The following is a 22,668-nucleotide window of genomic DNA, read 5'->3' on the forward strand; positions in this document are numbered from 1 at the left end:
AGTTCCCCCTCCCCCCTGAACAGGTGCCCCGACCGACCAGAGGAGGCGCTAGTGCAGCGACCAGGGCACATACCCACATCCGGCTTCCCACCCACAGACCTAGCCAATTGTGTCTGTAGGGATGCCTGTAGGGATTTGAACCAGCGATCCCCGTGTTGGTAGGCAACAGAATAGACCGCTATGCTACCTGGATGCCCTTAAATGTTTTTTATACCAAATGTTATGTCTATAGTGTCTATGTAGTCCTGCTATAGTGTCTATGTAGTCAGTGAAAGTGATATCATCATCTCCCATACGGCAAAAATTGAAAAACAACACGTCAAGGATAGGTGAAACGAACAGAGGGTTCAGTTGTCCACCTACCACATTGGTGGTGTTGGGTGAAGCTCCATGGTGCGTCAATGAGTTGACAATGTTTTCATGGCCCATGAAGGCAGCTACATGGATGGGCGTCAGGCCAGACTGCAGGGAGACACCATGAAACATGCAGTGAAATTAGACCATTTCAGCTCTCCGGTTTCTGTCAGTTTGCACTGGAATTTTATTCACAAGTATACTACATACAATACTACATCAATGCATCAACAAAGGTGAGTCTATATTTCACAAGCTAATGCTCATGTATGGTGGGTGTCTGTGCAACTGATTGTGCAGGCTTACACTTTTTTTGTCAAACAGTTTTGAACTTGGAGCATTTAAAATGAATACAGTTTACAATGCAGGACCTGGCAGAATCGGTGTTGCTGGGTAAAGCAGCCAAGCAGAGTAGTGCAAAGTGGAGTAGAAGAGAACAGAATAGAATACAATAGATGACAGTAGAGTGCAGGGCAGTACCTCAGTGACAGCCTGGATGGAGGCTCCATGTTTTAGCAGCAGCTCCATCACTTTCACTCGGTTCTTCTTGCAAGCAATGTGAAGCGGCGTGAACCCGTTCTTGCAAACAAAGACACAAACAAAAAAGTTAAAATGAACAATACGATAAAAAAAAAAAAAAACGCCTAAAACCCATACAAGAGAGTTGGCGTAAAATCCATTAAACGGTTTTGAACCTGGAGGACTACACGCTACAGTTGTCACCATGGTTCCTCTTTTTGTTTTCAGAAGACCGCAAAGTTACCACACCCATGACCACCACTACACTATGGCAACATCACAAGTCAGTAGTAGTAGTACATGTACACATGCACACATACACACGCACACACACAAACCACCACACCCACCCACACACACACACACACACACACACATAAATGCTAGCACTTAGATATGACATATGTTAACGTGAAAATGTGAGAACAACTGTAAGTCCAACTATTAGATTCTTTCTTCCCTCCATTTCTGCTTTATTGTCCCGTGATAGGACAATAAAACAAAGGAATTGATCTGACGAGATGGACAGCCCAAAACGCCCTGTGACCGTTTTCACCACCCTTAAAAAAAGGAGAAATAACTGATGTGACAGGAAGCCACAGGGTGGTGAAGAAAACGATGTATTACCATCTTTGCATGTGATGTCCCAGAGGTCAAGGCCTCCTAACTCTCTCTCCTGCTTTTACACCTGTTCACACCGTCATCTATTGCTAGAAAGTGCCTGACAAATTTCTATTAATACTTTTATACTTTCAAGTTATGTACCAAGTTATATATCCCGATGAACTGATTCAACCTTCTTTGATATGTACCATACCATTTCACCACCTTCTCTCGCTCTCTCACTCTCTCGCTCCCCCCGCTCTCTCTCCCCTCATTTAATTCTCTCTGTCTTTTTTTTTTGCCCTCCTTCTTGGCCCACACTCCTGTTTTTGTCTCAGCTCGGTAAGACATCCTCTTCCACAAATGGGATTAAGACAAAACAATCTCATTCTCCTCTACAACCAGCGTTGCCAGATTTGAATAGTTCAATCAGAGCCCTGAACCTGCCCAAAAATAGCCCTTTTTTATTTTATTTTTTTACTGCCATTTAGTAGAAGGTTTCTCTGTCCGTCCGGTGTATGTATGTAATAATAATTATGTCTGTCAGAACCATTTCTACCCGCCCAATCAAATAAAAAGTCGCCCAATCTGGCAACACTGCCTACAACTCCTTTCTTTTGCTCTGGTCCCTCTCTCCCTCCCCCATGAATGGACCTGGCTTTAATGGACCTCATGAATGGACCTGGCTTGAATAGACCTCATTAATGGACCTGGCTTTAAGAACTGTGTCTGGCTTTAATGTCCACTGTGACTATTCCTTTTTCAATCTTTACCCCCCGATTCACCCCCCCCCTTTCAACTGTCTCCTACCAGGGCCTTAGCATTGGGGTTGGCCTTCTTGTCCACGATGAGCTTGGCCACCTTGTAGTGACCGCAGTGGGCGGCCACATGCAGCGCTGTCAGGTAGTCATTGGTGACGTCGTCCACCGGCACATCGTGATGGAGCAGGAGCTGAACGCAGTTCAGGTGGTCGCCCTGTGTTGCCATGTGGAGCGGCGACAGGCCATTCTACAGTGGAGATGAGAGGGAAAGAGAAGGAGAGGGAGAGAAAGAGAGGCAGGCAGAGAAAGCGAGACAGACAGAAAAACGGGGAGGGAGAGAGAGAGAGAGAGAGAGAGAGAGAAACACCCACGTAGACAGACACATGGAAAGATGGACAGACAGAATACGGTACGGTAGTTAGGGCGTGGCCATGCGCTGCAGAGGAAGACTGTGAAGGAAGTTGTGAAGAAGGTTACAGAAGCATTGTTATAACGAGGTCATTACAACAATGTCTATTTTGTTACACTGGTCGTCCTGCGTGGTCAAACTGTGGGGCTACGCAGCGGAGACGGGCTGCTCTGGGAAGGTCGCACAAAAGTTATGGAGACAAGGCGACAAACACGATAGCAACAACAACAGAACAGCCATCTGATTGGACAGAAATACATTTCAAATGGTTGCATGTGGTGAAGAAAATCATTGCACAGAAACAACTGGGCTGCAATACTGACAACAATGTTGTCAGATGTTACCGTGTCATACAAAAAGTTCCGTCCAACATCTGTTCACTGCTGTTCTACTACTGTCCCGACTGAAAATGTAAATTTGACTTCTGGTTATCCAAGACCTACATTTCCTCTCCTTCACAAGATATGTCAGTGTGTCCTGAAAGCAGCTGTTCACTCTAGTAGCTACCTTGGTCTTTGACAAGATGGGAGCTCCTCGGTCCAGTAGGATTTCCACCACCTGTTCATGACCGCTCCTCGCTCCACAATGGAGAGGCGTCAGACCGTCCTGCCGCAGAATGGACAGAGAGAGAGGGAGGATAGATACAAAGCATAATAACAATAATAATTTTTAAAAAAACAGAGAATGGGAATGTTGTCGGTTGCAGTGGGTAAGGTTCAGTGATGGAAACAGAAAAGTTTAAAAAAAAAACACATAAATGTATACAACATATAGCTATTGTTATAGTTTTGTATAACTTTTTTTGTGTGGATTTTTTCCCCCTTTATCTCCCAGATTGTATGCGTCTAATTACCCTACTCTTCTGAGCCATCCCAATCTCTGCTCCACCCCCCAGCTGATCCGGGGAGGGCTGCAGTCTCCCACATGCTTCCTCCGATACATGTGGAGTCGCCAGACACTTCTTTTCACCTGACAGCGAGGAGCTTCGCCAGGGGGACGTAGCGTGCGAGAGGATCACGCTACACAACCCCCCCCCCCCCGGACAGGCGCCCCGACTGACCAGAGGAGGCGCTAGTGCAACGACCAGGACGTATACCCACATCTGCTTCCCACCTACAGACATGGCCAATTGTGTCTGTAGGGCCGCCCGACCAAGCCGGAGGTAACACAGGGATGCAAACCGCCAATCCCCGTGTTGGTAGGCAACGGAATTGACCACCACACCACCCAGACGCCCTGGTTTGTACAATTTTATACACAATGCTTAGCCCCATGCAGAAGAGAGAGCATAAAGATTAAGAACGGTTCTTTACAAACGACTGTAGTTAACTGAAGTCCTTGAGTGGAAAAAAATGATGATGCATTTACAAACTGAGCCCTCTGGTTTTACACATACTGAATTATGAACTTAAGCACGTCATTTTAAAAAAAAAGAGGAAATCTAGATATTTTTTTTAAAAAGAGGAAATCTAGCATTCCTGGATTATAAATCTTGCACAACTTGACGTTCATTGCAACAACTCCTCACAATGCATGCTTCGGCTATTCTATGCAGCCTCACGAAGACCATCACCTACACCATCATGTCAAGCATCATGGTCAGCATCGTGAGCGGGTTTTTTTGGAGCACTAGGACCTTGGTGTGGCGCCTTACCTTGGTCTTGGCATCTATTTTGGACCCTCTGTCTAGCAGCAGCTTGACCATGTTGCTGTTCCCTCTTTTAGATGCTACATGGAGCGGTGTGATGTCATTCTGAAGACAGAAAATACGTAAGAGAAGGTTAGCTTGATAACAAAAAAACAAAAAGACAAAGAAATAAGTATTGACAATATATGCCAAAATTACATCCACTGAGAATAATCTGTGGCAAAACAGTGTATTGCACTTTATACGCTGAAAAGATTGAAACACATTGTTATTGCTATTCTGTACAAGGAATGTCCTTTTAATACTGCACTTCGATAGTCTTCTCTGATTGTAATTCTACAGAATGGCATGTTTTCTTTTTTTTCACAAGGGTATGTAGTTGGTCTTTAATTAGCAATCCAATGACATGAATAACCTGTAATCACTGGCAAATGCAACAAAAACACAATTTTCCACTCAGCCATGTCCAATGTAGTGACTAGAGAATTTCAGTGGTTTACACTGATGGATTGCTATGTAAACACAATAGTAACTAAATGTTCGCCCTAGGTTGTTTTTGCATTAATCCCGTGTTGTTGTATGATTTCCACATATACCGATGAGCCAAAATATTATGACCACGTGCCTATTTTGATGTGGGCCTCTGTGTGCCGCCAAAACAGCGCTGACCTGCCAAGGCATGGACTCTTCAAGACCCCTGAAGGTGTCCTGTGATATCTGGCACCAAAACATTAGCAGCAGATCCTTCAAGTCCTGGACGTTGTGAGGTAGAGCCGCCATGGATCGGACTTGTCGGTCCAGCACATCCCACAGATGCTCAATCAGATTGAGATCTGGAGAATTTGGAGGCCAGGGCAACACCTTGAACACTTCATCATGTTCCTCAAACCATTCCCAAACAATGTGTGCAGTGAGGCAGGGCGCATTATCCTGCTGAAAGAGGCCACTGCCATCAGGGAATACCAATGCCATGAAGGGGTGTACCTGGTTTGAAACAATGTTTAGGTAGGTAGTATGTGTCATTGTAAGCGCTTTCGGCAGTGGACGGGGGTCATCATGGGTACTATGACTGGTCTGTGGCTATGCAGCCCCATACGCATTGTGTTGTGACACATTCCTCCTGTAACCATCATTAAAATTTTACGTGACTTTTGCCACAGTAGACCCTCTGTCGGTTCGGACCAGATGGGATAGCCTTCATTGCCCTCGTGCATCGATGAGCCTTGTGTGCCCAACATCCTGTCACCAGTATGTGGTTTGTCCCTCCTCGGGCCACTGTCAGTAGATACTCACCACTGCTGACTGGGAGCACCCCACAAGCCTTGCCATTTCAGAGATGCTCTGACCCAGTCGTCTGGCCATAACAACTTGGGCCTTGTCAAAGTCACTCAGGTCTTCACTCCTGCCCGTTTCTCCTGCCTCCAACACATTGACTACAAGAACTGATTGTTCGCTTACCATCTAATCTACCCAGAACTTGACATGTGCCCCTGTTTGGAGATGATAAAACTTTATTCTGTTCACCTGTGAGTGGTCCTAATGTGTTGGCACATCAGTGTATTTCTGTTGTAGGGACAGTTACATGTTCTTCTACCCATTCCCACCCAGTTCATTAATTCTAGTTGAGCAGGGGTACAGTACATTCTTACTCTTCAAAATGCCTCTTACCTGACGTTGTTATTTGAGGTGACATAACAACATCAGTACAGCAGAAACCTTAGGACAAATCACTTAGCGTGACCAACTGTGAGGGAGCCTCATTAAGAAGCTGTAAAATGGACTACAGAACAATACTAAGAACTAATATGAGGAAATAATGAGGCAATGCTTTTTTTAAGCAGTCACAGATTTCAGCTCTTTCATGAATTGTAGTGTCACTATGTAAACACCGCATCACACTGCCTTGACTGGTGTTTGGTCAGTGCATGTCATGTCCCTCCCAGACAGCAGAGGGCAGAGGAGACTCACCCTAGCCATGAAGTCCACAGCGGCCCCTCGGTTCAGCAGGAGTGTGGCCACGTTAATGTTGCCATAGTGAGCCGCGATGTGGAGAGGGGTGAAACCACTCTGAAGATAGGTAAAACAAACGTGTGTACACACACACACACACACACACACACACACACACACACACACACACACACACAGAAAAATACATGCTTATTATTCATAATCAATACTGGTCATGAGCTTGACATCATCCTTTTTACTATAATCTCCATCTCCTTAATCATACTCTGGCCTAGGAAACGGTGAAACAATACTCATACATGATTTTTCTCACAATCGACAATCTCACGGACAAACACAGAATCAACAGTATGTTGCCATTTATGACACTCAGTACACCATATTACTGAATATGGATTTCAAAGAGATGTCATGATACTGAAATGTAACTGCACTACTACACTGGAGTAGATACACTTACAGTCACTAGTTCACATACTGTTGTTGTGGCAGCAACGCAAACTAACAGTCGAGCTATTATGTGACAACAAACTAGTCAACATGTGGAGAAATCATTTAGATATGATTTTTTTTTAAATTTTCCCCCTTTTTCTCCCGAATTGTACTTGACCAATCACCCGACTCTCCCGAGCCGCCCCAGTCGCTGCTCCACCCCCTCTGCTGATCCGGGGAGGGCTGCAGACTACCACATGCTTCCTCCGATACATGCGGAGTCACCAGCTGCTTCTTCTTTTCACCTGACAGTGAGGAGTTTCGCCAGGGGGATATAGCACGTGGGAGGATCACGCTATTCCCCTGAGTTCTCCCTCCCCCTGAACAGGTGCCCCGACCGACCAGAGGAGGCAACAGGGCAGCAACCAGGACACATACCCACATCCAGCTTCCCACCCGCAGACACGGCCGATTGTGTCTGTAGGGACACCCGACCAAGCCGGATTCGAACAAGCGATCCCCGTGTTGATAGGCAACGGAACAGACCGCTACACTACCCAGACACCCTCATTTAGATATGCTTACTATAAGACTATATTCCCTCACTGACAAAGTGTTGCTACATTCAGCATCAACATCTTATAAATGAGAGTCATTTCTGACTAAAACCCCTGGCTTAATAAGAAACAACTGTCAAAACAACACCAGGGTATCGGAGAAGAGTTTAGATAAATCCCTCTGATCAAGTAGAAAATCTCATTAAACCTACGCGATGACAATGATCCTGATTTCAATTAATCAATAATCCAACAAAAACAGTATCACCTAGGTGTGCTTCGATCCACAGTGCCAAGATTTTCTCACGCACACTTCCTAATAGCTAATAGTTATCAAATGAACGACCGAGGCCTGGCCGTACAGAGCTGATCATAGCCAGAGTGGATGTCTGTTCGTGTGGTGGACGCTGGTTTTTCTCTTGAGCTTGTTCACAACAACTTAGATCATTCCCCTGCGTTGGAAAATTATTCCCCTGCTGCCATGCGTTACACTGTGACCTTCAGCTCGACAAAGCCATTTCTAGTCGGTCAGCTAGAAAACCAGAGAGCCGAAGCCCAGAGCTTTGCCAACCAAAACAGGCCGTCATAGAGACTAGCTGCCTGGCTTTGGTGTGATGGTGGGATACTTCTGTTCTTATACAAACAGGAGTAGGTACAGCTAGCATCTAACTTTGGTCCCATGCAAGTTGCTTAAGGGGCTGGGGGGTTGAGAATTGGGGTACAGTGAAAGGCAAACTATACTAATTAGACTGGTTGTCTGTTGCTAGAAAGCTGGGTTGATGGGGAGGTAGTTTTGGAAGAAAACAAATTTATAACAAGGGATAGCCAGTTTTTCGTCCGATGTTGTGACATGCCACTGATGCCTAAAGACAATTTGAAAAAATTGTTTTGTTTTGTTTTTCTTATTTTGAGATACTTTATTGATCCCTGTGGGGAAATTATGCTCTGCATTTAACCCATCCTAGCTGTGTAGCTAGGAGCAGTGGGCAGCCACTGTGCAGCGCCCGGGGACCAACTCTTGTTCATCTTGCCCTCCCTCGGTCAGGGGCACAGACAGGAGTATTAACCCTAACATGCATGTCTTTTTGATGTGGGGGAAACCGGAGCACCCGGAGAAAACCCATCGCAGACACGACGAGAACATGCAAACTCCACACAGACAACGACCTGGGATGACCCCCAAGGTTGGACAACCCTGGGGTTCAAACCCAGGACCTTCTCGCTGTGAGGCAACAGCACTAACCACTGGGCCATGGTGCTGCCCAATTTATCTCTCAAAATAGAATTTCACAGAGATTTTGCCAATAAAAAAAACAACATTGAAGTTATTATTATAATCATGGGAACTACCAATACTCAGGCCTCCAGCCTCAGTGTAAACCAGTCTAGATCAGTATTAATAAGACATGCTGCCCTGGCTATCTCTCTCTGAGCATCAAGAGATACCCACGTCATGAATGAAGCAATGGGGTAGAAGGGAAGAGGGATAGGACAAAGACTGAAAACAGAAAACAGGAAGGGGTGATAGGGCTATAGCACTGCTACTGCATGAATTTGGGGGGAATTGCAGTACTTTTTGTTTCCTTCAGGTTAATTTATAAGCTGTGATGGAGAAACTAAGTAGTGTACAGAGTAGAGGTGTACCTCTGTCGTTCTATTCACCACCATCTACAGAGCCAGCCAAGAGAGGAGAGAATGGGCAGTTAGTGAGCAAATAACACAAAAAAGGCCTCCGCTGACATGAAGGAGCTCAGTATGAAAACAACAGAGGTGAAAAATAAAACAATAATCTGGTTCTGAACTCATTGTTAGTGGTGTTACTGTAGGGAGAAGACTCCAACCAGGCTTTTATTTGTGCAGATGGCTCTTCTCAGCCAACGGGTGTTCATCCTATAGAAATAAAACCATCTTCTGTACAGTTCACCCTTTCACCCCTGCTTCTTCTTCTGATCTTAAGTCACGCAGGGTAAAGTAGTCTTACTGAAACGCCTCATTATTATCCCCCCCCTACACAAAAACAGACCAGAAATGTATGTACTTGCACCCTAATCCCTACCTGACAAAAGAGGTTGGGGAAAAAGAGAAGGAAAGAAGAAAGAAAGAAAGAGTAAATAACAGAAGTGGGGAAAAAAATTAAAAGACAAAATCGAAGCCATAGTAAAGAAAGTAAGAAACAAACTGACCGAAGATCAAACCACTGAATGTCCCCATGTCAATGTCAGCTCTCACCTTGGACTCGACGTCTGCGTTGTGGTCGTTCTGCAGTAGCAGGGCCGCGGCCTTGGTGTCATCCTTGCGAGCGGCAATGTGCAGGGCAGGCAAACGCACCTTGCCCTTGGTATCATTCTCCAGTAGCAGGGAGACCACCTGGTCATGGCCCTGCTGAAGGGCCACCGCCAGGGGGGTGAAGCCATCCTGCAAAGAAGAGCAGAGAATGACATACACTCACCGGCCACTTTATTAGGCACACCTGTCCAACTGCTCGTTAACGCAAATTTCTAGTCAGCCAATCACATGGCAGCAACTCAATGCATTTAGGCATGTAGACATGGTCAAGACGATCTGCTGCAGTTCAAACCGAGCATCAGAATGGAGAAGAAAGGTGATTTAAGTGACTTTGAACGTGGCATGGTTGTTGGTGCCAGACGGGCTGGTCTGAGTATTTCAGAAACTGCTGATCTACTGGGATTTTCACGCACAACCATCTCTAGGGTTTACAGAGAATGGTCCGAAAAAGAGAAAATATCCAGTGAGCGGCAGTTCTGTGAGCGAAAACGCCTTGTTGATGCCAGAGGTCAGAGGAGAATGGCCAGACTGGTTCGAGCTGATAGAAAGGCAACAGTAACTCAAATAACCACTCATTACAACCGAGGTATGCAGAAGAGCATCTCTGAACGCACAACACGTCGAACCTTGAGGCAGATGGGCTACAGCAGCAGAAGACCACACCGGGTGCCACTCCTGTCAGCTAAGAACAGGAAACTGAGGCTACAATTCGCACAGGCTCACCAAAACTGGACAATAGAAGATTGGAAAAACGTTGCCTGGTCTGATGAGTCTCGATTTCTGCTGTGACATTCGGATGGTAGGGTCAGAATTTGGCGTCAACAACATGAAAGCATGGATTCATCCTGCCTTGTATCAACGGTTCAGGCTGCTGGTGGTGGTGTAATGGTGTGGGGGATATTTTCTTGGCACACTTTGGGCCCCTTAGTACCAATTGAGCATCGTATCAATGCCACAGCCTACCTGAGTATTGTTGCTGACCATGTCCATCCCTTTATGACCACAGTGTTCCCATCTTCTGATGGCTACTTCCAGCAGGATAACGCGCCATGTCATGAAGCTCAAATCATCTCAGACTGGTTTCTTGAACATGACAATGAGTTCACTGTACTCAAATGGCCTCCACAGTCACCAGATCTCAATCCAATAGAGCACCTTTGGGATGTGGTGGACCGGGAGATTCGCATCATGGATGTGCAGCATCTGCAGCAACTGCGTGATGCTATCATGTCAATATGGACCAAAGTCTCGGAGGAATGTGTCCAGTACCTTGTTGAATCTATGCCACGAAGGATTAAGGCAGTTCTGAAGGCAAAAGGGGGTCCAACCCGGTACTAGCAAGGTGTACCTAATAAAGTGGCCGGTGAGTGTAGATAGTTACACGGTGAGGAGGATATGGTAGGGGAGCAGTCATAGTGCTGACGTGAGATGACAGGGTTGTCCAGACACATGGTGTGAGAAGGTTCAGGCTATTTGCTGGTTTGCTGCTGCATTGATGCTTCCATAGGCTAGAGAGGAAAACAGTGCAATGCCCTTGAATCACTGGGAGGTGTGAACAAAGGGGCAATATGCAGGTGTGGTTAACAGTATGATGACTCAGGGTGTTCGAACTTTATGTGCTCTTTGATGATTTATTATGTTAGAGTGAGATTGCAAACATTGTTTGCGAAAGAAATATTGAGACAAGGCATTTATCCAGCAGACTCTTAGTTAAAAAACGAAAACACATTTTTCCATTTTGACTCCAAGGGAAGGCTGACTTGGCCTCAGTGTAGTATGGAGGGGTTCTCATTGAAGGGGTTGAAAGGGTTGATGAAGTTGTCAAAAAAAAATCTGCATCCAAACCCCTTATCCTTACTCAAGGTCGCAGGGATGCTGTAGCCTATCCCAGCAGTCAATGGGAAGCAGGCGGGGAGACACCCTGGACAGGCTGCCAGTTCATCACAGGGCCGACACACACGCTTTCGTACCTAGGGACAATTTAGTACGGCCGATTCACTTGACCTACATGTCTTTGGACTGTGGGAGGAAACCGGAGCACCCGGAGGAAACCCACACAGACACGGGGAGAACATGCAAACTCCACCCAGAAGATGACCCAGGATGACCCCCAAGTTTGGACTACCCCGGGGCTCGAACCCAGGACCTTCTTGCTGTGAGCCAACCGCGCTAACCACTGCACCATCGTGCCACCCCTTAATAATAAACAATTAATAGACATAAAACATAATAATTAATAGAACATCCAAGGCACTCTCCCCATATAAAAAGTAAAAAGCCTTTATCATAATAAAGGCTTTGCTTCTCTACTAATGCCCATGCTAATGCCATTAAGATCTAACCACCACTGGTGCTATGTGGTGGGGGCAAAGCTACATGATTCCTGATTACTTCAAGAAGGAAAAATGCTTCTTTTACTGATGGGGATGACTTAACCTGAAATTAAAAAGATCATGTCACCGTTGCCCGAATGATTGTCACTCACTTACTATACTATTATTAGCTGGGAAAATTTGTCACTGTATCTTGCGATATCCCTTAAAAAAAACAACAAAAAAAAAACAAGAAAAATACAGTAATTTAACCTATCTGGTATTGTGAAAGGGTAGTGCAACTAATACTAATACTATGTGTATTACATGTAACAGATGTAGAGATTACTGCACATGTACAAATCTCAATTCTACATATGGCACTAATGTAAGTTACATAATAGCAAAACAGGATTGGAGCAGCATATATTTTTTCTCCCACATACATATAGCACATATAACCCTCCCTCATCATACATAATTCAAATGAAAGCTCCTTGAGATTGCAGCATCATTTTGTGTCTCAGTACAACTGTGTGTATCAATACATTGGTGTGTAGATATTTCATATCATATATCATCCATATCAACGCCTTGTCTCATATATATATATATATATATATAAAACCCAGTTAGTCAAGGAAATTCTTTTGCTCCTTATTTGTTGAGCACTTTCCCAACCGTTGAGTGTTTCATATATATATATATATATATATATATGTGTGTGTGTGTGTGTGTGTGTAAAGTGATTTTTACATGTTTTGCACTGTGTTTTGCACATAATTTCATAGATGTGAAACTCAGATGACATGGATAATGGATATGTTCTCTGTTTGTCCTTACTGCACCTGGTTTTAGCCACAAATCCAAACCAATTGCTGGCTATACAAATAAAATTGACCTGACTTGACTTGACCCAGATTAATTTTTTTTTGCTGGACTTCATGGTGTATTTTAATTATTTTTTAGCCCTCTTATGTGAATCCATGCATCTACTTCTGTATTTACATATGTGCATGAGTGCAGATGTGGATGTATTCATGTGCTCCACATACTGAACAATGTAAAGTAGGGTTGCGCAATATATCGTTTGAGCTTCGTCATTGCGACGCGTGCATGTGCAATAGTCACATCGCAGGATGTGCAATGTGAAGTAAGGCAGATGAACACCTCATGCTACAACATTTTGCTGCTTGATACAAAAGGAAAACTTGCATGATTCTGTCCGATATGACATAATTTACTCCGATATAAGGGTTCTTGGATACACGGAGTTTGTTGCTGGTGAGTGACATGCAGGCTCTGCATGCATAGTGAACCACCAATCACAATCATTCTTGATCAGTTTATTAAACAACCAAAGCAGGCCCCGCTAGTCATCAACCACAACCTGAAAATGAGCGATGAACAGGAGAAAAAAACTGCAAAGGAAGATTTGGTTGCAAAGAGAAATGCAATGTCAGTTGTATGGATTTCTAGCTAAAATAGAAGGAATCTTTTCATGTCTATATGTATGTCTGTCCTTCAGTTTTCTCAAAAGCCGTTCATCCGATCGATAACACACTTGGCGGGTGTACTGCTGAAGACCCAAGGAAGTGCAATGTCGAGTGTGAAGTTTTTTTTGGATGACTGGTAGTCGAGAAAATCACAGCACCATGATACATACATACAGACAGAGAGGTTCTTCCCGTGGCGACTGGATGAACAGCGCCACTCCGCCATTGCAACCTTAATTGTGGTCGAAGGGGGGATTACACCTGAATGGGCCCTGCACTAGTTCTTTCCAAACAGAGTTATTAAAGTCATCTAGTGAAAATTCTTGTTTTTTTCATATCTCACCATATATCGCACACAAAAAAGTTTCGCAATATGACTTATTTTTCCAATATCGTGCTGCTCTAGTGTAAATCATAGCAGTAACGGCTGTAAGCAGCTGCTGTAGCATTTGAGAAGAGGAAGGGAGCGAAGCGGACCTCATCTACGACCTGCTCAAGGTCACTTGGCCTCCAACACAGCACAAACAATCAATGAAGCTCTGCCTATATATCACTAGTCCCTCAACAAGAGATGGGGGGGGGGACACAGACAAAAAGGGAATGTCAAAAGAGTAATCAACAGTGGAAGGAAGAAAAAGTGTAATGAGTAGAGAGAGACACGAACACACACACACAGAGAGGGAGGGAGTAAGGGAGAGGGAGAGCACGAGAGCGAGTGAATGATGAAGAAACTGGGAGAGAGAGATACAGAGAGACTGATAGATGGAGAGAGGTAAAGGGGAGAGAGAGAAGATAGAGAGACACACACATAAGCAGACTGTGAAAGGTGTGATAACAAAGGCAGCAGAGAGGAAACACTGAAAGAGAGGAGAAGGCGGTGGTTTGTTACAGCAATGCCATGACCACAGAGTACTGAGACAGATGGAGTGCATGAGAATGTAGTGATATGGTGGGACCATCAAAGGTTACAGTACAATATGGAGGTTTTGCACAGCATTCACACACGTGTGCACACACACACACACACACACGTGTGCACACACACACACACACACACACACACACACACACACACACACACACACACACACACACACACACATCTGGTGCAGTACCTCGGTGGCCATACTCTGGCTGGCGTTGTTCTCCAGAAGGAACCGCACCACCTCCAGGTGATTCTCCTGGGCTGCCATGTAAAGGGGTGTGAAGCCATTCTACACACCCATTGAAAACACACACACACACACACACACACACACACACACACACACACACACACACACACACACACACACACACACAAGTTAGCGCAAACTAGCACCAATTCGATTCAATTTTGTTTTCAAGCATACTACAAAATATATGGTACATACTAAAATATTGCAGTTACTCTGCTTGTCATTGTTATTTCTGAAAGCCTCCCTGAAAATGTCTGAACATATAGAATTCAGGAAATGTGCAGAGTGATCAAAAAACAATTGCAATAGTCCTAAAGAGGCTGACTGATGCAAAGCCTGTTTTAGAGATGTGTTTGTTTGTTTCCTTGGCAGAGGGCTGCAGCTATTCCTATGTTTTACACACAGAAGACAAGGAAACTCATAGGAACAGACATATCATTTCAAATACCATATCCTGTAGTAAAACACAGTGCCCTGGTTAATCAGCTGAAACCATATCACAAACTGTAGAGTAAACCCTGAGGCTGACAATTATCTAGTACAGTGTGTAACTAGAGCAAGCTCTCCTGTTCAGACTCAACGCTCAAATAATCACTGTGACATTTTTGAATTGCTATTGATCTCAGTAATATATTGGTGGTCTAGTTTAAGATTTTATATGAAAGTGGAAGAAGATAAATGGGTTTTAAACCCTCTCTCACCCTCCTCTGACTGAATTAAATTGAAATCGCAAGCCCAGCAGAATCCTTGAGAGGAGAGGCCTACTTGGACTACTGCCCAACTCTGTTTATGAGAGTTTTTCCACCGAGCGATTCATTTGGAATAAAGAATTTTACAATACAGCGCCATTCAAACAAAAGTGTGTACTGAGAGTGAACTGAAATTTCATTGAAAGATGACAGTATTTTAATGTGATTAGGATTTAAATTATACTAAACAAAACTACGCGTTTGTGCATACTGTGCAGATGTGTATGTGTGTGTAGGAGTCTTGATAATCCCTGCATCTATGTGCTCACCATGCATGTCTTACCTGAGACTGTGCGTTGACATTTGCTCCATTGGTGACCAATTCTTTGACTACTTCCGTTTGGCCAGCCAGCGAGGCTATGTGCAGAGCGGTGTTTCCTTTCTGGATTACATGAAACAACCACAGGCATATGCGTTAAGCTCTCCACCACCTGTCCCAGTTGTGTGTGTGTGTATGTGTGTGTGTGTGTGTGTGTGTCTAATGTACGTGCCTGTTTGTGTGCATCACAGAGTGAATATATCCATATCAGTATCTAGTACGCACCTTAGTGAGGCCCTTCCCATCAGTCATGTTTTCTGCAATGCTTTTGTACAACTGACATTCCAGCCCTGGCATCCCCTAACCCGGCCTTCCCTGCCAGTGATGTGTCACTTCCGATACCCTTTGCCCCACGAATAGACAAACTCCCATCAAGCCGTGGCCATAAATAAAACAACAAGAGGCTTTTTATAGACCTACATAGTTCCTTCTGCAGTCAGAGGTTGACCCCAAGCCTGCCTCCTGGCCACATGATACAGGTCTCTGATATTAGCACCTGGTGTTGTCGTACTATAGTAACATTTTTTTTTGTTTGTGGATTTTTCCCTCTTTTTCTCCCCAATTGTACTTGGCCAATTACCCTATTTTCTGAGCTGTGCTGCTCACTGCAGACTACCACATGCTTCCTCCGATACATGTGGAGTCACCAGCTGCTTCCTTTCACCTGACAGTGAGGAGTTTCACCGGGGGGATGTAGCGTGTGAGAGGATCATGCTTTTCACTCCAGTTCCCCCTCCCCCCCGAACAGGCGCCCTGACCGACCAGAGGAGGTGCAAGTGCAGCGACCAGGACACATACCCACATCTGGCTTCCCACTCGTAGACACAGCCAATTGTGTCTGTAGGGACGCCTGACCAAGACCGGAGGTAACACGGGGATTTGAACCAGCGATCCCCGTGTTGGTAGGCAATGGAATAGACCACCACGCCATCCGGACACCCTATAGTGGCATTTCATATGGATATTTCAGCAGGAAAAGCTGATGGCCGGGTCTGCTAAAGTGCTGAGGTACTTTACATTAACGATATACGAGGCACACAGTACATAATGGGGCTACTGAAAAATATATGTGAATTGTAAGAGGACAAAGGCAGAAACATCAAATCAACTGCATGTTTATGATCTCTGAATCATGAAATACAATGCTGACACGTGAGCATGGCTGACAGGCTGGCTCATCCGTTATGCTTCCTCCAAACATCATTGCCTGGACGACTGGTGAGGAATTGAGTAGTTCACTTATGGCCAAATGAGAGGGTGGGCTTTTGTGCTCACTGTAGTGGTGTTGATGTTGGGTTGGCGCTAACAGACAAAAATAACCCTTCTGTACCTACTATGACCGCTGCTGCAGACATTTTCCTGAAAGACGGTATTCTTCAGAGCATTTTGTTGGCAATATGAAGAACAATATCTAAATATAAATATTTATCCCCCCTACAGTGTGCTGATATTTCAAACCGGCCCTTTTGTCTTCATCTCCCTGGCTACAGTGACTCCTTTTCTGGTGTTTGCCTCCATAATGTGCCTAGTGTGATAAATCTGCTAGCAGTGCTTTCCTGACTGAGTAAGGGCTAATGAGGCGAGGACCGGCCATCTTGTTTACTTCTCCAAAAACAAGAGCAGCAGAACATTAAGGGGGCGGACACAGAATTCACTTAGGCGTCAGACACCCGCACAGCCAAGAAGAAACATCCTTCTGTTTTACCAAATCTGGGTTCGCCCCAGTGCACTACCTCACCGATAGTCTGTCTCCATTAACTGCAAAATGACAAAGACAGTGATGGGCATGGATACACAGCCATTGAGAGTTCCCATGATCTCACAGTAATCCCTCAACAACAGAGGGGGTCACATCAGAGGGGGCTCCTCCTTGATCTTGAATATTTCATTGCACCCTGTGTTTACCGGAGCACAAGGCATGTAGCCTCTGGCAGAGAGGCTGTGAAGGGGACTAAATGGGGGCTAAAGCCTTCCTGTTTTTCGGTGACTCCTACCTCCAACTCCTTTTAGTAGCAGAGAAAAAAAGACTTCTCCTTGGTGTCTTTTGGGGGGATGTTCAGAAAGTTTCCGCTTCCAGTGTGGGAAGATGGCGGCGCAAATTCACGTTTGCGGCGGCCTCACCCAGCACCGTCCATGCAGCATCTTTGTCCATGTCTGCATCTAAATTTTGTCTTCATTTGATGGCTGGGAGAGCTGGCGCTGGATTGGCTGGGAGAGCTAGGTCTGCTACATCCTTTGGGCCCAGGGACCACGGCCATGCCCGGAGCTGCGACCAAGGAGGTAACACCGAGGGTGATCTAACAGGACGTGGAAGCGGGGCAGGCTAAGCTAACTGCTAGCCCATGCAGACCGGCAGTTCCGACAGTCATCCCGACTGGCATTCGTTCCCTTGGACAGTGATTTTTTTTGTTTAGTTTGGATATATGTGTTAGTTTGGATATGTGTGTTCTTATAGTTCTTGTAGTTTTTGGATGTGTTTTTGTCTTTGTGTTGCACTGCTGTGGGCTGGGGCAAATGATATTTCATTTCATTTCATGTGCGCGGGAACATGAAATGGAATGACAAATACAGTGTTCCTGATTCCTGAAAGGATGTGAGCACATATAATCTAGGATCATGTCAAATAATCCTTTATCTCGTGGTATTACAACCATGATGGACTGTATCATATTGCGCTCTGTTGATTCATGCAATCAATGACACTGAACTGAAGGCTTTGTCGGTATAGTATGTTGGTAAGAGCTGCAGCCAAATTATTGTTGTGGATGTAAACATTTTTGTGCAAAATTCCATTATAATTCTGTTATCCTCTTTCAATTTTGTATTCTGTTAATTGTGTAAACCCAACATCATTGCACGTTTTCCATCTCGGGGGAGAGATCCCTCCTCTGTTGCTGTCCCTAAGGTTTCTTCATATTTCTCCCTGTTAAAGGTTTTTTTTAGGGAGTTGTTCCTTATCGATGCGAGGGTCTAAGGACAGGATGTTGCGCTGCTGTAAAGCCCCTTGAGGCAAATTTATCATTTGTGATATGGGGCTATACAAATAAAAATTGACTTGATTTCACTTGACTTAGAATCTGCAGACACTCAGTGAGATAGGTAAAGGGCTGGACCTTACCTTTGTGGCTGCATCCACATTGGCCCCGAGCTTCAGCAACTCAGCAACCACCTCTACATGTCCCTCCTTGGAGGCTAGATGAAGAGCATTGAGACCATTCTGGGAGACACAGAAAATCAACACAGTCATCATGTATCATCGCACAAAAGATATATACAGATTGCGTACTTAGTGCACCTGATTCTGTGTGATTAAACTGACAGGATAGTTAATGAAACAGTTCTGTTGGATTTAAGTGGTGAATAACTCTTTTTTAGAGTTTGATCTAGTTTGTCCGATCAGACGTACGCCAATGTGGTCGATATGTCTCCTACAGTCATGCATTTTGAAATGCATTTTGAAATGCATGTGACACAGTATCGTGGTATAGGCATGTTTATGTGTGTAAAAAGAGGAAAACTGCAACCCGAGTTATTTTTCTAACAGGAGAGCTGTTTGCAAATGTTAGTGTTTGTGTTCATTTTAATTTGATGATAACAGTGTCAGCGGAGCTGTCCTGCGCCACTCACCTGATTGCAAATATTAATCTCGACCCCAGACTTGAGGTAGTCAAGGGCCTTTTCCAGGTTTCCTGCCCGGGCAGCACGCAAGTAACTAGCATTACTGTCCGACTGGAGAGAGGAGAGAGAAGAGACAGAGAGGTAGGATAGAATAAAGAGAGAGAGAGGGAGAGAAAGGGAGAGGGAGTAGGTTAAGTCAGACATTAGTCACATGCCTATCCACATTGTGTACAGACTAATGACACAATTAGGCACACAAGACATCACATTACACTTACTAGAGCTAATAGTACACACAAACACACGTAAATTAACACACAAACACACAACACACACACACGATGTTTCTCTATGCTTGTGAGGACCCCTCATTGACTACATTCATTCCCCAGCCCTTAACCATCATAAATGCCTAACCTTAACCCTTAACCTAATCTTAAATCTAACCTTACCCCTAAAGCCAAGTCCTAACCCTTAAGCAGACCCCTTTCTTCATGGGGACCCACAAAATGTCCCCACAAGGTAGGTGGTTTCAAGTTTTTCTATCCTAATTGGGATAGAAAAACAAGGGCACACACACACACATATCAGCAGTATAGTACACTTTACCAAATAGAACTCGGTCATGATTTCTCAGCCTCACAAAATCAGAGAATAGAATAACAGCATTAAATACAAATTTGATGTCCTCGAGTAAGTTCATAGTCCCATAAAACGCAGTTTAGAAAATTCCACCGGCACGTCACAGCAGATCAGCACTAAAACACAAACATCTCCAAAAGGTAATCCACAATAAAGGGAACAAGAGCGCTTTAACATCCCGACCAAGTACGTCATCTGTCAGCTCTGTCATCCATCAGGTCCCAGCAGGCTAAAAGCTCAGCTTTAATAAATTCCAAATGAGTTGATTTCCAAAAGTAGGAGGTCAAAAGGGGGTGGGTGGTCCCAGGTGCCTCCAGTGAGACCCCCCCCTCTCTTTTCCTTTCAGTCCAGGAGTGCAGACTTGTGTTGCCGTGCTAGGAGCATCTTCTGTTCTGCTTCGCTTTGCTTTATTTCACAACAGAAATAGGGTTTTGCACACCCAAATAAAATGATGAGACAAGCACGTTTTCAGCCCCTATAAAAAATGTGGCGTGCATGCCCATGTGTGTGTGAGAGAGAGTGAGAGAGGCAGGGAGAGAGAAGGGAACCGAGAGACACATGGAGAGGTAGAAAGAGCGAGGCGGAGGGAGTAAGAAGGAGAGATCGTGTCACGGCTGTGTTCATGTCTGCTCCCGGGACATTCGGTTTGACACAAAATGACACACGGCAAACTATGCACCTTTTTGCTTCCCTCCCTGCATCAGCCCCTGAAAGATGGCTTTCTTACGCTCAGCAACGTTACTGTGTTTTCTAAGCCCCAAGAGCATGTGGAGGGGAGAGAGGCTGGGTGACATATGCAGCCTCATAACAGAGGCTCAGAGACCAAATTCCCCTGAATTATCAAATGCCCAGACCTGCTAAATTTAGCCCCTGCATCCAAAGACACTTAGGGTAAACTGTGCAGGGGCCAAAACAGTAAAGGCAGTTATTCAACGCTGTAATCTCCCACACCACCATGCTTTTCCACAAATAACTCCAGTGGACACAGGGATCAAACCACAGGCTAAAATATGAGCGACCTTTAGGTTCACGCTGTTCCACTAATGAGCTACAGCAAAATGTGAGAAAAGATTTGCATCCATGTGTGTGTCTGTGTGTTGGTGTGAGGTCATGTAGCAAGTGTTGGCAGATGATTTAGTGTTGACTGGAACCCGAGTCATTTTCTTAATGCGGGAGGGGGGTCATTAAGCTTAGACTCATATCTCTATAACAATCTGTACGCTATTTATAAATGTCTTCTTCCTCTTTCCATGCCTATTTATTCCTAGAGGACAGCCCAGTTGCAATCAACTCGCAAATGACAATGTTGTTTCCTTAATGTCCTCAGGAGTGTGAAGATACAACGGACCACATGTGAGTGCCAAGCGCCGGCAAAGAAATGACTTGTTCACTCATTGCAGAGAGGATCTTCAGTCAAAGCTCCGGCTCCTCGATACTCGCAAGTACAAACCAGAATCATGCTGCATTCTTGTGTCTTTTTTGCAATGCTAATACAACCAGGCAAACACGTCTGCATTATACGGATCGCATACACTGACTGCTTGTGCTTTTAAAGGCTATGAACACGTTGGATTTCCAAAATGCTCATGTTCAAGAGGAGTGAATCCAAGCATATTGACACCCGCTATCGATTTAAGTGGATATGCAAATGAGCCCCTTCAACGGTATAATTCTTCTGGCTGTTTGTGAAGTATAAAGGTCTTAAATTGTTTTGAATTCTAGGCTAGAATTAAAAAACAAAAAGCTAGAATTTCTAGCTTGTCCTTGAATAACTGCTGGTTATCTAGTTAGCAAATAACAGACACTGACCATAGTTTTCATTGCTTTATCAAAAAGAAAGATCATAACATTGAATTCAACAGCTGTAGAAAAACTACAACCTACAAACAAATCAAAGCCTTGGTCATTTTTAACTAATCTGCCACTTGAATCAAATTATACTGATAAAGCACAACAAAATGTGTAGCAAAAAACAGCATAAAATGATTTCTCGTTATCAAATGTAACCCACAAAGGCCACCAGACGAAACTGGAATATCCCATGCCAGCTAAAGTCACTGAGAGCCGATACGATCTCAGCTTCACTTCTACGTTGGTTTTCATAAATAAATCGATCTCGGGAGTGTTTTCAACTTTCAGTTGTTTGCTATTTCCATGGTCTTGCAAGTGGGTGAAGTTGTTGCAGCACACCTACCATCGAAGCTAGAGTCCTCTCATGAGCTCCTATACCTCCCGAGACTGTGACACAGAAAACGTAAAGAATAATCGTCCTTCAAATGACTTGTTGGAAGCCCCCCTGGTGCTCATCCAGTCTCTCCACCCACTCAGCACAGCACACCCCAGCCCCCCCACACCCTCCCCGCGCTGTAGCATCCCACCTCAACGCTGTCACTCGCATCCACTGTACCCGCACCCATCCTCTGACACTTCCACTCTCCGTCTTAAAGAGGAGTGCATATCAGCCAGTATCAACACTGATTCATGTTGACTTCTGTTTGCCAGTTGTTCCCCGGCAGAATCACCACACCGTCTTTGTGACGAGACAGCATATGATTGGTAAGACATTGAGCTGGTCTTCCCAAAAAGAAGGCTAGCGCCCATTGTTTTCAGAGGTATCTTTGAATTTAAAAAAAAAATTTTTTGGGGCGCTACTGCAGCAACCAGGACACACACCCACATCTGATTTCCCACTTGCACCAAGGGGATTCGAACCAGCAATCCCCCGTGTTGGTAGGCAATGGACTAGACCACTACGCTACCCGGACGCTGTATGTTCTGGATTTTTAGATTATTCTGGGGACATTTGAAAGACCG

The 22,668-nt window shown here is 44.7% G+C and overlaps 1 protein-coding gene across 1 annotated transcript in view; it reads right to left on the reverse strand.

The window, feature by feature from the left end:
* Positions 1-22,668, reverse strand: part of LOC130122662 (ankyrin-3-like) — a 97,376-nt gene that overhangs the window by 69,703 nt on the left and 5,005 nt on the right. Inside the window, exons 2-12 of the mRNA XM_056291623.1 lie at positions 19,222-19,323; positions 18,713-18,811; positions 15,559-15,657; positions 14,464-14,562; positions 9,484-9,669; positions 6,263-6,361; positions 4,301-4,399; positions 3,154-3,252; positions 2,287-2,484; positions 835-933; positions 364-462 (exon numbers count right to left, since the gene is read on the reverse strand). Of these exons, the coding sequence (XP_056147598.1) occupies positions 364-462; positions 835-933; positions 2,287-2,484; positions 3,154-3,252; positions 4,301-4,399; positions 6,263-6,361; positions 9,484-9,669; positions 14,464-14,562; positions 15,559-15,657; positions 18,713-18,811; positions 19,222-19,323 (1,278 nt within the window). The remainder of the gene's footprint in view (positions 1-363; positions 463-834; positions 934-2,286; positions 2,485-3,153; positions 3,253-4,300; positions 4,400-6,262; positions 6,362-9,483; positions 9,670-14,463; positions 14,563-15,558; positions 15,658-18,712; positions 18,812-19,221; positions 19,324-22,668) is intronic.

The sequence above is a fragment of the Lampris incognitus genome, chromosome 13 (assembly GCF_029633865.1).
Source record: "Lampris incognitus isolate fLamInc1 chromosome 13, fLamInc1.hap2, whole genome shotgun sequence".
Classification (NCBI taxonomy): domain Eukaryota; kingdom Metazoa; phylum Chordata; class Actinopteri; order Lampriformes; family Lampridae; genus Lampris; species Lampris incognitus.